Consider the following 17,399-nt stretch of genomic DNA (forward strand, 5'->3'; position numbering starts at 1 on the left):
CACCATGGGATTTTATGGGTTAAACAAGTATCTGTTGCACCTTAACAGCAACTAATTTTAGCAATGTCTTTTTAGCAATGATTTTAATATCATCAACTGACACTAATAATTTGCTTTTATTGTGAATTTGAGCTCATTCCAAAGAACAGAATCATCAGCATAGACAAAGCAGCCAAAACAGCTGTGTGTCACAGGAGAAGCGTCATACCAGACTTATGTGGATTAACTTCACTCATTCTGTCTCAAACTCTTTATCTTAAATGGTTTAAAGGGTTAAACTCGTCAAAAAGGATTTTGAATAAACAAAGGGTGTAGTCCCTATTTTCTGAGATACAACCAATGAGTGTCACGGTTATTCATGATTATTATCAACTTTAAAGCTCCCAGACTGAGCCATACATGAATTCAGATGAGTCACACACAAATAAAGGAGCATTGCAGAGACAGATTCATAGTGGCTTTGCTGACGGGAGCAGAATAACACACTGATAGCTATCAGCATAATAAAAATAATCAATGCATAAAGCAGAGAGACTACACAGTTGTTTAAAGCAGAATTTGTAATTTACCAAGCCTGAAAGTATTGATCGGGATGGCTTTTGGGAGATGTACCAAAAGAAGGTGTGGTGTTTGCTTTTTCCAAACTACTTTTTTGCTCCCATTACAAACATTACCGTTTACGCTTTGTGTACACTTGTGTTTTTTAATATGTTCTTGGAGACGCAAAAATGCCATTCGAAAAGCTATTAGGTGTGACGTAGAACCTGTAATGTCAAGCAAAAAGCTCCATCCACTTGTAGACGACGAGGTCCATGTACATATTCACTTTCCTCGTTTGTTGGCATCTGTCTTAAATTGTACGGCTGGATTGCTCCTCTTTTTCTCAACATTCTTTTTGCAAAGGCAATGTTAGGTTAGGGGTGTAAGGGGCTGTAAGCTAGTGGGAGAGAGTGTAAACAGGTGGATGATGGGAAGTAAGGGTGGGCTAACTCTGCACCTATAGTCCCAACCACAACTCAGAGGGTAATTTCTGATTAAATCCTTTCACTTTGCAGAAACTGTTCATCAAAATGACACAAGTTGTTTAATTTTGCTTAAAAACAGCATTATTATAATTAAAAGACCACTGGGAACGCTTTTAAAATGGCCCAAAAGATGATTGGAGTGAGACTTCAGTTGCAGTTATTTGGATCAACACCGTTTCACAGAAACTTACGTGTACTCTTCTTCAGTGAAGATCGGAATGCGAGATGGCTGAAGGACAGTGATCTCAACCAGGGTGCTGTTAGTCTTCACTGGCTCCCCATTATCAAAGGCTATGATAAAAAGCTGGGAAGGTATAACAGACCATGTCAGCTGCACACAAAATTCAAACATTCTAAAACCATATTACTGCACTCTACACATATTGTATACTGTAATCTCTATTATGGGGTTCCTGGCAGCTTCTTTTTGCAGACATGTTTGGCATCCTAATAAAGGCAGACGGCAAAAAATAGTCTCTGGCAAGCAGCCTGCAAAGCTTCAACAAAGCTACTATGAATGTATTGATCTACATTCATAATCTTTGAGGGAAAGCTGGGGGAAGTCAGAGAGGCTACAAAAGAGAGAGCAGCAGAAAGGCACAAGAACTGCAGGAATTCTGATAGAAATGGGGTAAAGATGAAGAGAGGAAAGACGAATTAAAAAGGCAGATTCACAGAGATTATTAGGTGATATAACACCTCTGAATGATGTTCTCTGTATGCAACTTTGTTACTTATGCCGGTCTACATGTGGCTCTGACATGTTCCGGGGGTTGTCTTATACCAAAAGGTCAGTAAGAATATCTGTTTACACTTGCCCCCCAAAAAAAGTCTTCCCAGTGTGACTGTGACAAGTGATAGGATCTAACTTTACCACTCTATATGCAAATAGATGTTCAGCAACACCATAAAAGGCAATCACCTGTTTTTTCTTAAGTTTTAGAGACTTACACAGACTTACTTTGGGTAAAATAGAAGCAATTAAAAAAAGATGATTTGCAAAATGAAACCAATTACTTTTTAGATTCAAATGAATTACTTCAAACAAACAAACAAACAAAAAACACACAAAAAAAACTATTTCTGTGACACTGAATAACTAAGCTCCTTTCTTTTCAAAACCAACATAGTATCTACAGACCTGTTTGATCTTTTGCGAATGAGCTCTATATCCCACCATCACTTTATCATATACCTTATCCAGCATCAAGATATCTTAATATGACATTTCCTGAAGCTTTTTGCTGAAATGCCTTAAGCTGCGTTCACACCAAGCATGATTCACGTGGCCAGAGTTCAAATATCTGAACTTTGGCGAAGACTTCTCATCGTGTCAACCAGTCGACTCAGCTTTGTGTTCAATGACTCAATCAGAAGGTGGAGTCCAAAACCAAGATGAGGGAGAAGCTGATTGCTATCCTTCTGAACTTTAAGATGATTTTCTTATTTGCGTCGAGACGGTAATAAAAAGGTCCTCTAATTTTATTCTTGATATAATTTTTTCCCCTCCTTGGACTAACGCGGGACAACAAGTCGTCAGACTGGGTAACAGATTCTTGGTTCTTGCATTAAATAGTGAACCTCTGGGAGAGACTGATCTCATGAACCCAAACATGAAGACTTGCTTATCAAAGCTTTTGTAGAGCTTTTCAAAATAAATAAACTTGATCTCTCAACATCATCCATGAGATTTACACACACGTGTAGCGATGAGGCTAACCCGCCTGGGGCGTCAACATTATGAACACATCTTTGGACAAGCGTAGAGCAGGGAATTTTCCGTACTTCCAAATAGAAGAGGTTGATGTAAATATGACTCATCAAGTTTGGTGTGAATGTAGCATTATTCTTAGCTATACTTCTTAGCTATCCTCGGTTATTTGTTAGGAACACACATCGAGAAAGATTTAAAGTGAAAAGTGCTCCAAATATCTAGGAGTTCTGAAAGTACATAAATAGTGTCCAACCAGTTCATTACTAATATTTTGAAACTTTCCATTGATTAACAAAATGAAGGGCAATCTGGGTCATAATCCCACTTTGGACACCAGTGTGTTCAACAACAATTCCCACTTTTTTTTTTTTTACTCTTTCCACATTTACCCATCAATTACTGAATCAGAGAAGGATTTATGTCCCTTTTACTATCTAAAAACAAATCAATTAGAAGTTTTTTTTTTTATCTCTTATCTGTTCCAAACTAAAAGTTTCTTAGCATCACTGCTGGTAAATTTATTCTAATCCCATTTGGTCTCAAATGGAAACCACATTTTTAAACTCTGTGCTATTTTCACTTGATTTGTCTAATCACAGAAGGGCTTTAAATTGTTTTAACATTTGCACTGCGTAACCCTTTACTCATCCAAAAAGTGAACTGACATCTCTGAAAAGACATGCTGGCATTTTGATCAAAAGCAGAATATCGGTAACCTCATTCTAATCCCCACCACTCACCTTAAAGGTGACACTGGGCTCTTCATTGAGGTTGACCTTGGTTATTACTCTTCCAGTCACCTCTTCCACATCAAAGATGCTTCCACTGTAGGGTGACCTTTCATGGTCAACTCTATAGCGGACGATACTTGCTGGAGTGCCCTGCAGGAAAGACAAGAAATCACGAGACACATCAATCCAAGCACAATCTACTGAACGCCATGAAAGCAGCAAAAAAAAAAAAAAAAAAAGCAGAAAAACTGTTGATGTGACTTACATTTAAGCTTTAAAAACAAAGCAATTATAAATGCTTCAAAGACAAAACTCTGAAACTATTTTTCTTTTTTCTTTATTTAAAGGAATATTTAAAATGCAGATTATTTTTTTTTAAATCTTGTTGTCCAATAATAATGTATGTTTTTTAAAGTATTTTATATCTCATCTTAGCCTCCAGTGGTCAGCTTTTTATTGGAAGACCTTAAACAAATTTTACTGCATTTCAATGAAGCCAATTCCTTTCCATTTTTAAAGTTTCTGCATTTGCCCCTTTAGCTGAAAGTAGCATACTTGCATTCATTAGTGACAGAGTGGACTTTAACATGACCCTTTGATTAAGATCAGTCCTGGGTCCTGATTAGTAATCATCATTGCAGCTCATCTTTTCCTTCTTCCATCCCTCTGGGCTTGGACTAAAGTTTGATTTTTATTATAACCTTCCTAAAGCTTTGGATTTTTGCTTGGATTCACTTACTTCCTAAGGGCTGCAGTAAAAACTAAAGACTGGAGAGAAACAGTCATGTGGAAAAATAAAATACAACCTCCTACTTGTGAATTTTTAGACATTGCGTCACATAAAAATCTGGTTGTCTCTTTCTTAGACCTAAATATTTGATAAATGCTACTAAACCAAACAAGTGAGGCAGCGTGATACATGCAAGAGCATTCAGGTGAGTGTTGACAGAACAGCAAGTAGGTCAAACACCCATGACTTGTGTTGCTTCTCTATGTCAAGCTTTCCAAAAATTGTTCCAGATTTTAACTGCAGTGTACAGGAAAGGGCATTTTTTAGTTAATAAAGACATCCAATAATTACGGCAGCTTCCCAGAGTCCCGAGAGACCACCAAATCAAATGTGGGGGCGAGCCAACATCCATAAACAATGTAGATGATTAAACAGCTGAAGCATCAGTTTTTCTGTGTGTCTTTTAAAGGATAAAATTATCTGTTTTCTTATTACAATCAGGACATTGTCGATGAACAATGCTGCCGGAACTCAATGTTGCCGGAACTTTGACTTGTAGTTAATTATTTTACACACATCTATTCACAAGAAAAAAAACATTCAAGGACATTTTATCATGAGTGACATTTCAACAAACCCAAGCCATGGCTTAATGCTAAAGGTGGTCAGACAAAGATAGTCCCACAGACTCCGTTCAGTCGAGTAGGGAATGCTGCAAAAGGTCACACTTTCATTCGGTTTGCTTCCACACATACAACAATCTCAATAACAAACCAAAGGCTCCAGGAAAAAACTGTTATGTCAGCTGCTTTTAAAATCAACACATATCTCTTCCCCATATTTACCCAAAAACATCCTTCAAAAAGCTCATCTTTCATTTTGTTTCTAAATGTGTCGTTGAAAACTTTCTTTTCTGTTAAAACAGATTGTGTAAAAATGTTAAAAGATGCATCTCGACCAGCCAATCATTGGTCTTCTTGTAACACTACAGTGATTGGTCAAGAAAGCGGTATCATAGGTAGGTATCGTATCTTATGTTTGTCTTATATTCATTAAAACAACAATAAATTGTTCATTCTTGTTTTTCATTTTTCTTTCTTGAACGAATGTGGGTCACACGGAAGTTACCACTGAAAGCTGCTTTTGCGGCCGGACAGAGAGCATAATTATGTTTATAAATGTGTTTATATAATGTGTCAAAGTGTCCTTGGGCAAGACACTGAACCCCACCTTGCCTCTGGTGGTAGGTTGGCGTCAGTGTTCTGCAGTGGAGCCGCCACCAGTGTGTGACTGTCTGTGACTGTAAAGCGCTTTGGGCCTTGTAGGTATAAAAGTGCTATATAAGTATACGCCATTTACCATTTACTTATGACGTGAATAATTCTTCCGTTCGCACAAATTAATTATTTCGAGGGAATGAAATAATATTTCGAGGGAAAGGAATATTATCATGTGGGAATGGAATATTATTTCGTGCGAACAAGATATTTGTGGGAGCAAGATACAAATCTGTGGGAACAAGATATATTTTAGTTTTTTAATGTTGGGCTCCTTACAGAAGCTTATAAAGTCGGAAAAAGTTAAAGGTATTGCAACTAGCTGTGTTTAAAAAAAAAAGATAATCTCACATGTTCCATAACAACATGGTGTACAATACTCTTCACGTATTCTGGTTAGCCTAACAACAAACAACACATAATATATTTTCTAAAACCTTGCATTAAAGTAAAATTTACCTCCTTATTTTATATGACACCAAAACGAGGTATTAGAGGACGCTTAAGAGATTTAAAAGGAATACATTTAAATTAAGATCCTGAAAAGCTCTGAGAATCTTCTATAAAGATTTAGGGAGAAAAAAAAAATCTAAAAGCTCTTGAAAATTATTTGACTAGGAAAAGTATGTCATCAAGACCAAAACCACCTGTCATAGTTAGAAACTCTACAGTGGTAGCTGCACTGATGTTTAACTCCAGGAAAAAAAAAAATGCTGTAGATCAACCTAATAAAAAACCTAGTAAAAATAATAATACAAAAGAAAATTCCTAAATCATGAAATTAAAATATTACTAGAATTTCAGAAATGCACAAAATACACTTTTTTAAAGACAAAATATGCAATTCCTCAGATGTACTGAACAGAGTATTTCAGACAGTGACTGAGGCATGTTTATTAATATGAGAGTACGTCTGCAAAAATGGGTGAATAATCTGTTAGGATTTTGTGTGGATGCAGCAACACTTTACACCGTCTTTGTCAAAAATGTTCCGCCATCTCTGCTGTGATACGTCAACTAAATATTTCATATCAACCACAACTGAGTTATTAATTTTTAACATTGAGAATAAAGAGGATAAAAACTAGACTCAAGTAAAAAAGGTAATGAATGTTGTATGACAAAGAATAATGAATGAATTGGTCAATAAATCTCTATAATAGGCTGTCACGTCGTGGCAAAAAAAAAAAAAAAAAAAAAAATATATATATATATATATATATATATATATATATACATACGTATCTCAGGGCTGGAAATTTTTAGTTAAGCAAAGAATAATGTTTTTTTTTAAGAGATGAAAGGGCTGCTAAAACTTTTGGGATATGGAGAAAGCTTACAGTTATGTAAGCTGCAGTGATGAATCAAACCACAGATTGAAACTCATGACTTAAATGCTGCATCGATGTTCTGCAGAAGAACATTGGTTGCCATTGTGATCTCCTTTTCAGATGTGTATTCTATGGCAAAACAACATACATTTTTTTAAAAGCTATTCGGGCCATCCATTTCAAAAACGTCAGCCCTTCTCGAATTGTTGGCATTGATTTAGAGGTCATTTTTGCATTGCTTGTGTGAAAGAAACGGACATGTGCATGTGCTTTTATTGGTTTGTGTGTTTTGCAAACAAGGGGAGTCTATGACAGCTGTGCAGTCCATAAAAGATGTTGACCTCATATTTACAGGACAATTAAACACTGGCTGGTTTAAGAGATACAATCTGTTTTATGATGTAATTTGCATAGATCATTGGTTTTGCACTGCATATGTTGTTCCTATTGTTTTCTCTTTAGCTTTCACTACTGACATTTCCGTTGTTCTTTTCCTTTCTCCACTTTGTTCCCTCATTCAGTGTTCTGCAAAAGCCTATGATTTAAAATCTTGTTTTAAAACAAGATGATTTTACCTACCTGAACTCCTGGAGTTCAGAAAAGACAAGTTTACTGAACTTTTTCTATTACAGTTTAACCTGTCACACCTAAAACAGTATTCAACATCTCAAACCATCTGCTAGACAGAGAAAAAGGAGTAAAATAACTTTTTTCCCCACCTTAATATTTTGAACGTCCATCACATTTTGAATCTGGGCTGTTCTAATGAGCAGTATTTACTATTAGAAAGACAACATTCAATAGAAAACAGTCCTAAAAAACCCCAAAATTGTCATTCAGACAACAATATAACATTGAAGCAAAAAGTGAGAGTTTGGAACAGGAAAAACACCTGAGAGACACAGTAAAGAGCAACAATCAAAGTGGCATGGTAGAGATGTTCTACCTCCCACAGCTAGAACTGACAAGCATCCGTATCCCTCAGTGTTCATGTGCAACAGAGAGAAAACACGATTATTCAGCCCAACTTATTGAGAGTCCACCAGCAGGGGGGCTGCTAATAATGAGCTGGAAGTCTAGTCATGCAGGACCTCCCTCAAACAAAGAAGCAAAACTGAAGGCTATCTAACAAATGTTTGTCCTCCATTTTTGTTTAATCTTTTTGTCACAAAAAAGTGTAAAGATAACCAGTAAATGAAATTAAACAGAAAATATTAAGATGGGTAGCTGCAAAGGATTTAGCCTGAAAAATATTTCTGCAACACAGCTTTCACATTTTGTCGGAGCTGTGTCACTTTGATTTGGTCTGCTGAAAATACTGCAGAAAAAAAAGAAACATTAAGAAAATGCCACTGGGACAACTGGCAGAGGATTTATTCACACGGGGAAAACAAACACAACCTATTTTTTATAAAGACACCTTATAATTAAGATTGTAAACACAGTAACACATCAATGCCATGGGATGGCTGAAATGCTGTGCTTGGAAGTTGTTGCAATTCCAAATTTCCAAAAGGACTTGGATAATCAGATGCAGCTTTTTTACATTTCTATCACGTATTGCTTTTAATGAAACTCATAGTTTGGTTTACACTCACTGGTGGGTCTTGGTCTTCAGCAAAAACAGTGGTGATGACTGTTCCTTTCTCTGCATTAGGTGCCACCATGCCTTTATACAGGTCCTGACTGAAGATGGGTGAGAAGTCATTCATGTCCTGAAATCACAACCACATTACCATTGACCAAATGTAAATGTTATAGCATACAAAATGTTTTAGCTTAGTAATTAGTCATATATGTTTGTAAAGAAGAAGATATAACAGTACTTCTATGGAAAAGAGTTTTCCAATTGTAGCTTTGTGAGACTGCACACCACATTTCATGTCTTTCTCATACAGATACATTTGATCATTTTGATTTTGACTTTTGTAATACATAAAGTTAAAAAATCTGAGTGATAGACAAAGGAGTTAGAGTTTAAGTCCCATTATCAGTCACGCACCTAGGTGTGTGAATATGTTTTCCGCATTTGACCCATCCTCTGGGGGAGCGGTAAGTAGCAGACACAGCTACAATCTGGAAACTTTTTGTGGGTTAAACCCCATGATTTCAACCTCTTCCAACCCCTTCATACTGAACTCGCAACCTTCCAGTTACAGGGCAGACACTCTACCAGAAGGCAACAGAGCTGGTAAGTTTAAGTTTAAATAAAAAATAAAAAAAACAATCCTCATTAATCATTTTTCTGGTTACCTTCTTTTCACTAAACAACTGCATTTTTAAGTCGTTTAATGTGACAACATTCATAAATTTACTGCATTTCTTCCAGATAGACACATTCCAAGAATGCTGGAATTTGCAGAACGTAGGCTGCTCACATACATTACAGAAGAATACATGAAAAGAACTGGATTGATTTTCTTTTTTTTTTTTTTCAAGAAAAAAAGAAATAAAACCTTACAAATGTTGAAAGAGCTACAAACCAGCACTTCGAGTCAGATTTATACCCTAAGGACGTAAGGGCCAAGTCAAGAGCTGAGCTATGGTTGTTTTGCCAATATGTGGATGTAGTAATTGAAGTTTTATGGATTGGGCGAACAACATACTATTGAAAAATTCTATGGGATTCTTTTTGAGAGCTTTGAGAATAAAACAGTGAAGAACCACCAAAACCTGCCTTGATCACATGCTAGTTTAGTAAACTTTAGTGTTAATTTAATAATTCAGTGATTTATTATTTGATAAACGTGCGATTGTGTAGAAACTTTGCTATTACTTTTAATTGTCATCCTAAAAAATGAGCATTATTACAGAAAAATTTGAAAAATAATCTGTAAATTGTTTCAAAGACAACTCCAAAAACCAGACTCAAGACTCTCCAACAATGCTAAGAAACCACTCTTTTTACAATATGACATGACTAGGAGTGGCATGCCAGAGTTTGCAGCTGGAATCCTAATATTGCAATTCTACTGTAAATGAAGTATGTCATAGAAGCATATGGGTTTGAATACAGCATGGGCGAAGGGTTGCAGTGAAGATGACACATAAGAATACTTTCAACATCAAGTTTTTCTGCAACCCTGGGCTTCTGTCTGCTTGAATATGCAGAAATAACAGGCATCTAAGTATATCTGAAAGCCTATTTGCATTTTAATATATTTTACTGGCGTTTATAGAGATCTGTTTTTCTGCTGCTTAATAATTTTGCCCACACAAAGGCTTAGCTTTTTTAAATGCACATTGTAGAAAATAAAACAAGCTTTTTGAATAAACCTTGACAGTGTTCCATAGAAAATAGACTCTGCCACACAACCACAAGGCACAGAAAATTATGCTAATTCATGTAATTCAAGAAATAAATGTGTCCAGAATTAAAATGTGGCCAACCTGGTGTGGAGGCGGAAAATAATGGTGTCTGTTTTGCGTGAATAGAAGACCAGACCAAGGTTTTTGAACTCTTAACTTCTTAAATTTCCAAGAAAAATTACAAGAATGTATTGAAAGTATTTTTTTTCAAAATCACATTATTAAACTGAAGCTAAACATTTTGGTGTTGATTATGTCTGTTCCTGCAAGGTTAGTCTTCTTTTTACTGGATTACCATCAATCTGAAACACTTATAACACAGAAAATCCACGAACATTAAGTTTTCCATTAAACATAATTACTTATCTATTAATTTTTTTAATTTACTTTAGAATGTGCTTAGATATGTCAAATCGTTCAATGGCTACTGTGAAAATGAACACATCAGCAATGAAGTAGGATTAGATACAAACATAAATAATACTAAAAACTTAATTTAAATACTTCAATACACTTTCACAATGTAAAATAGACTACATTTTCACACAAAATGGACCTGCAAAGAAACGGGGGAAAAAAGCCCCTTTGGTGCAATGCTCTTGCTTTATGTAAAAATGTAAATCAAGCCAACCTTTTTTTCCCAGAAAGAAGATAGTTCTACACATTACAGGCAGGAGTGTCATTTTCTTTTTGCTTTCCACTGATTCAGCTGAGCCATAAGCAACAGTGTGTTCTCTGTAAACTCGGTGGTGGAGGGCAGCCGCACTTTGATCTATGCACAGATTATCTGTTTTCTCGTCGAAAATCTATGATCCCCGCATTCGCTTTGAACAACAAAGCCTGTTCCTTGTGATACAAGTGTTCACATGGGAACTGTGACAAGACTCATGCATCGACAAACTCGTGTTTGCTTAAAATATGCATGTGCCACGCATGCACCAACAAAATAGCTTCAGCACACGCCGAATACAAACAAACCAGAAGAGAAAAGTATAAGAGAAAGTTTGAAACTTATTTATTACAGCGAGAGAAGCCTATCACTATAATATCACAGCCAGGTATACAATAAAAGACGCAACAACAAAATAACACAAGTGAAATGTAAACCACAAATGACAGTCTGGGGGTGTTATATGAAAAGGGAAATGGAATCAGAGGAATCAGCTATCTAACTTGTACCCTAGAAGCTGCTGGGAATCCATTAGGCTCATTCAAAGTCATTTGGAATGGCAGACGGTAGTTTAATGTGAGTGGCTGTGCAATTCCTTATCCTATCAAACACTGTTGGTGGGTGGCAGCACACAAAATGCAACAAAGTTTGTCCTTATCAGGGGAAAAAGTCGCCACTATAAAGGCTGCATGACCTGCTTGAAAGAGCCCCGCTGCTTCTTCCATGTAACACTGACAGCTTAATTGAAGATGTATATGGATTTAAAAGGATTAAGATGAGTGAAAATACACATCCATTAACACATGAACAGTATAACTACACAGCTCTTTTGTTAGCTCAGCTGCTCATCCCTGAGAAGGCTAGAAAAGGCAACACAAGCCCTTGTAAAGCCTGTAAAATAATTGCTGTCACAAAAGTAATTAGTTATTCAGGTCTGACATAGCAGACGGGAGAATCTATCCATCACTTCTCTTTGAAAGGTGATGCAGCGAGGGGGAGCAGGTCAGTAAGCTAAATGTGTTTTATAATGATAATGGAGACTCCTGCTGCATTAAACGACATATCAAAACGAGTCATTGTAATCTGTCTTCGGCCCCCTTTTGTAATACAGCACCACTTCACCGCTGTTAAAGTATGTGCTCACTTCACGTTCACTGCCCATGCTGCATATGGCGGGACATGGAGAGATAAAAGGAGAATGCGATGCTGACTAATGGCGAACTGGCTGTCTAGGGGCTCTTACCTTGATTTGGATTGTCACTGTGGCTTGACCAGGGGGCATTACCCCTCCTTGGTCAACTGCTTCCACCTGAAACGTAAAAGACTCTCCCATGCCCATAGCTGCTAGACCCTCAAAGTCCAGAGTCTGCAGAACAGCAAGCTCCCCTGTGATAGAGTTCAGAGAAAACAGCTGTCTGGCAGATTCTGTCTTCATGCGGTATGTGACATTGGAGAAGAGGTCTGCATCCACTGCCTGGGTGACAAAGAGGAGAAAAAGGAAACAGATGAACACATAAAATATGCAAAAGGGGAAATACTTTTCCAACAAAACAAACAAAACAGGGACCATAATTACAGTACAGCCACACTTCCCTTTGAAAGTAGCATTTTTATGCTGAAGGGGTGTCTTTCATAAATCATTTTTTTCAAGTTTTAATTAAATTAATTCGCTAAGGAAAGATTAACTTTTTGAATTAAATCACAAATCTCACAAGATAAATCAATTTCAAAGGCCACTGGGATACAATATTAGATTAAGAGAAGATCAAAATCAGAAAAAAATTAACAAAAAGAGACACAACATGGGCAGAACTCTGAGAAAAGGAAGGATCCGGAGAAAGCAGCCAAAGGGTAATTCAATCAAAAGAGCAACATGTCGCCATCACACTGTGGTTTATTTAGTATATGATGTCTAAGCGCTTAGGTGTCCCTTTGATAACATACTGGCTTTGGGTTGATGAAACCATGTATATTTCCGGAAAAATGTATGCATTTATCTTTCTTTTTTTTCTATTTTCCTTTCATCTTAAAGCCCAAGGGGTCTGTTTTTCTTTAAATTTAGTTTTCATTTATCTACATGCTGAGAAAATTCTACTCCCAGAATTGATCCAGGCAAAGATAAAAGTAATGCGGCTTTAAAGATCATCTAAAATAAACTAACCACAGAACTGATATGAAAGAAGGAATTTAAGAGGTTGTGAGGCTTTTATTTTTATGTTACAGAGAAAATAGAAATCTGAAGAGGGCAATTTCGAATGGATAACTAAGAGTTATTAAAACATCAAAGATTACATCCACTGATTAATAGTTTAATTTTGCCTTTTCAGGCACAAAAATACCAATATTCTACACATGGAAGCATCTTGGGTTGATCATTTCAAATCAGTCTTGACAGAATCTTTCAGACAGCACAGACTCACAAAGAGGAAGGAGGTGAACCACCATAGTGATTACCGACTAAATATCATTTGTTTAAAAAAAAAAAAAGAAAAAAATACAAAATGTACTCCCCAACACTGCATCAATTTGCCAACAGCTACAAGTTTTGTCAGCTGCTTTGATGTATCACATAATAAGTCAAGCAGATAAACCCAACAAATCAAATGTGCCCATTTATGTGAGTTTGAAAGAACAAACATGTTACACACTGTTTATGGAGCGCACACCTAGCCTATATTACTTAGCAGAACTTAAAAAAGGTTAAAAAGCCACTATTTAAATGTGAACTATTTACAGAACCTCTTACCGACTAACCCCAACCCCCCTTCTTGCTATATCCCAATCTGGGAGATGTCACTCTTAGTTTGTCAGCAATTACTCGCCCCTCTGCTCATGTTTGCTCTTCATGCACAGAGCGACCCTGCACCTTCGCTCCTTCAGTGAAAACATGTGCACTGATATTTGACAGTGCTGAAGCTGAAGGCAGATTTCCCCTTTAATATTAATGCTTGTCACGAAAGATGGATTCTCCTTCAAAGCTTGGATATGACGTTAGAAAAACAGCTTAAAGTCTTATTCTGTTAAAAAGTGCCCAGATATTTGCCATGGCAGGAAAGGTTGCCTGTCTGCTGTGTGTTGAAGATTGTAAAATTTCTGTCAGTTTAAGTTGCTTTTTAGATGCGTGTTAACGCTTATTGTGCTACAGAGGAAGAAACAGCAGATTAAAGTTTAAAATATAATTTTATAACTTCTAAAAAAATCGTAATGTACAAAAATTAGCATAAAAATTTTTAAATTAAAACTTACACTTAGTTTGAGAACCACAGTTCCCACAGGGGTGTTTTCAGGTACATTCACTACATAGATTTTCTGGGAGAAGACTGGACTGTTGTCGTCAATGTCTAAAACCTGGACGGAGACAACAAGGGTTGTCCGTCGAGGGTCCACCGCTCCATCTGAGGCTTCCACTATCAGGTCATACTGGTTCTTGGACTCCCTGTCTAGTGGCACTTTAGTGTAAATGCTTCCATTGGAAGTGATCACAAATAAGTTAGGATGATCCACAATGCGGTAGAAAACTTGTCCGTTAACTCCTGCGTCTGGGTCTGTGGCCTGAAGACAGAGAAAACAACCAGCAAAGATGTTATTATTCTTGTAGTCTACAGAAAAAGACTCAACAGAAAAGCTGCTTTCACAATTCTATTTGTCGTAAAAATTTACTTCAATCATTGTTTGATCTATTCTAAAAGCGTTCCCAGTTGTCTTTTGATTATGATTATGTTGTTTTTAGGCAAGATAAGGACATAGGACATAGTTTCTGCAGAGTGGCAGGAGTTCATTAGAAATTTGCCTCTGAGTTGTGGGCGGGACTGTTGGCTGGTGGTAAGCCTGATTTCCCGTCATCCCTTTGTTTGCATACTCTCCCGCCAGCTTACAGCCCTTCACAACCACAAACGAACATTACTGGTGCAACAAAAATGGCCATCGATATCGGAGCTATCAAGCCATAGGGTCAGAGAGTAGAGAATATTGAATAATATCCATAAAAATGATAGAAGTATTCACATTTTTAAATGTGTCATATCAGTAGCAACAAAAAAACAACATCACTGCTGACATGAATAACTTAGCCTTATTAAGTTTTTCTTTTTAAAACATCTACAAAAACTGATTAATAATTCAGTCACAACAAAATATTTTAGTTGTAGACATTCAAGCAAATTTGACTCAAAATGTTAAAATAAAAAATAATAATCAGAGCAACAAACACTTGTCTAACTCACAGCAAAAAAAAAGAAAAAAAGAAAGAAAGAAAGGGTGTAGCTTGAAGTAAAAAAAAAAAAAACAGTGAAGGCATTCTGAGCTTGAAGCTAGAGGTTTTTTTTAGTGTCACAGAAGCAGTTTTGATTTAAGTTGGAAGTCGCCATGGTAACCAAAGCTCAGGAGGAAGGCACATTCAGAGTTTGAGATTGAATTAACTTGGAAAAAAACAAAATCCCCAACCTTTCACTAATGACTTCCTAAATAATTTTCTTTTGGTCTCTTTCTCAGGTTCATAGAAAGTCTGCTAAGGAATATAATCACATAATATAAAATATACTGACTTGACATGGATGCAAGCAAGATTTCTCCACACTAATATATGTATAGTGATGCACAAATAAATGCATGCTTATTTAAAGCCTTAATTTTGCTTTGCTTACTAACTAATCGATAGTTGCAAAGAAAATTACAAGATATTTTCAGCTAAAGTAAAAACACAATTTAACAGAAGTGATATATTTTAAATATTCCTAAGGAATAAATCCTATCAGTAAATTTTTTTTTTTATATAACTATTTAAATGTTTATATGTAAATTTATGGAGCTCTGCATTAGGGGTTGATTGAGCTGTAAAAAAAGCTACATTACATTACCGTACTTTGTAAATTCTTCCTGTCTATGTTCCTTTTTTTTAAAAATGTTTTTAATATTAATACTTTGTGTAATTCTCACACATTTGCTAAAACTGTCTGTTCCTCTTCAACCAAGTACACTGCATGAGAGATGTGCCCTTTTTTCTGACTGCAGTGTGAGATGTCACGTCAACCAAATGCAATAAGTCACAGAGCACAACAACTGTAAGCTTTTGTGTCCACAAATAGTAACTAGCGGTCAAATCATTGTTCTGTTTATGACAAGAACACAAACACAATTACTACTCGTTTTGTGCCTAAGTAGTGTTCTGAATTTGTTGCGCACTATGTGCTTATTTTTAGCCTACCAGGCAAAAGTTATGAGGAGATGCTAACATGCACAAAACACTGATTGAGGAAGTAGTCATGCACTAGGCAAAAATAGGTGTTGCACTTAAAACCTCTTCTTACAAAAACAGGCTCACGCAAACCTTTTAATTTGTTGCTCTGCTGAGATTTCTCTACTTTGTGTGGCAGCTTTGTCTGTAGTGGGGTTTATCATTTATGCATCTTTTTCTTCATTCACAAACATAATCGTGTAGCTTTGGATAATTAATGCTAAGGCCTGAATTATCTAAATATGTCACAGAGAAAGTATTTTTTTTTTTGCAGGGGAAAAAAATTGGAATGTAACAAAAGCATTGAAGATGGCATTGTATGATAAAAAATAAAGTTTACAACATTATATATTAAAAAAAAGTGTAAATGACACTGAACAAAGCTCGGATTGCATTATATTCAGTAAGATGACTAATGGAGGTTTCTTCCATGCTTTGTCTGATGCAAGTTGCCGTGATTTGTTCTCCAACCATCAGAATACGGGGATTACGGCCTCCTGCTAGGAACAAACCAAATGGGTTTATGTGTGGAAGGATTTGTCAGTCAGAAAACAGATGACTCTGCTGTCAGCTGTGACAACCAGGTAAATTGTCCCCAATCTTTGGAGATGTGTGTAAAAAAGGAGCAGGTAGGAACCCGTTCCAATTAATGGAATGATAATCCCGAATGCTCTAACACCAGCATTAAGCTTCTTAATAGCATTATGTATGTGGAGTGCAGTTATCTTCACTGCTGGCAGCTGCTTAAAGCCTTGTTTCTGGCAGCAACATGACTCCCTCCCTGCAGGTAAATTCAAGGCACTACTTGAGAAAGTCTGCTGATTTAACAGTAACATGGGAAACACTTAAGTTGACAGAAATAACTAGGTATGTTTCAGCAGCCTGCTTCGCGTCCGTCCACGTTTCTGTCACTTGAACTCCACCAAATGTGTCATGCTGCAGAAAGCTGTGGGCTACTGTTTGGTAGCAGCAATATTTGTTTTGTCGAGACTGATTTATAACGGGCACGCACTTTCATAAAGCTCCTCAAAAAAAAATCTTTACAACATAAGCTGTTATTCAGGCCTGAGGACAAAGAACTCGCAGTAACTGATTTTTTGACAGCCTATTGGGGTAAGAAGGGTGATGAAAGATAAAGAAATCCTAAAAAAATATGTAGTCTACGTAAAAATAAATAAAAGTAATACTTTGACTTTTGTATTTCTAGAAATTAAAATGAGGATTCAGATGATGGACAAGTAAAACACAGTCAACACAAAGCATAAAAAAGTGATACATTTTGACAGAATTTCAATATAAACATTTGTATTGCCAATCCCACAAACACCTGTTTCATACACTTACAAGTCTGTCTCCGTTCACAGCACCCTGTTTTGGGA

The 17,399-nt window shown here is 36.4% G+C and overlaps 1 protein-coding gene across 7 annotated transcripts in view; it reads right to left on the reverse strand.

Moving 5' to 3' along the window:
- The window catches only part of LOC101173247 (protocadherin-15), a 233,982-nt gene that overhangs the window by 56,449 nt on the left and 160,134 nt on the right, over window positions 1-17,399 (reverse strand). For all 7 annotated transcript variants that reach the window (XM_078931825.1, XM_078931824.1, XM_078931821.1 and 4 more), the window contains 5 exons: window positions 14,034-14,339; window positions 12,031-12,261; window positions 8,407-8,523; window positions 3,480-3,620; window positions 1,217-1,329 (listed from right to left, as the gene is read on the reverse strand). In XM_078931825.1, coding sequence (XP_078787951.1) covers window positions 1,217-1,329; window positions 3,480-3,620; window positions 8,407-8,523; window positions 12,031-12,261; window positions 14,034-14,339 — 908 coding nt within the window. The remainder of the gene's footprint in view (window positions 1-1,216; window positions 1,330-3,479; window positions 3,621-8,406; window positions 8,524-12,030; window positions 12,262-14,033; window positions 14,340-17,399) is intronic.

Source organism: Oryzias latipes, chromosome 15 (assembly GCF_053564925.1).
Source record: "Oryzias latipes strain Hd-rR chromosome 15, Olatipes_Hd-rR_3.1".
NCBI lineage: Eukaryota > Metazoa > Chordata > Actinopteri > Beloniformes > Adrianichthyidae > Oryzias > Oryzias latipes.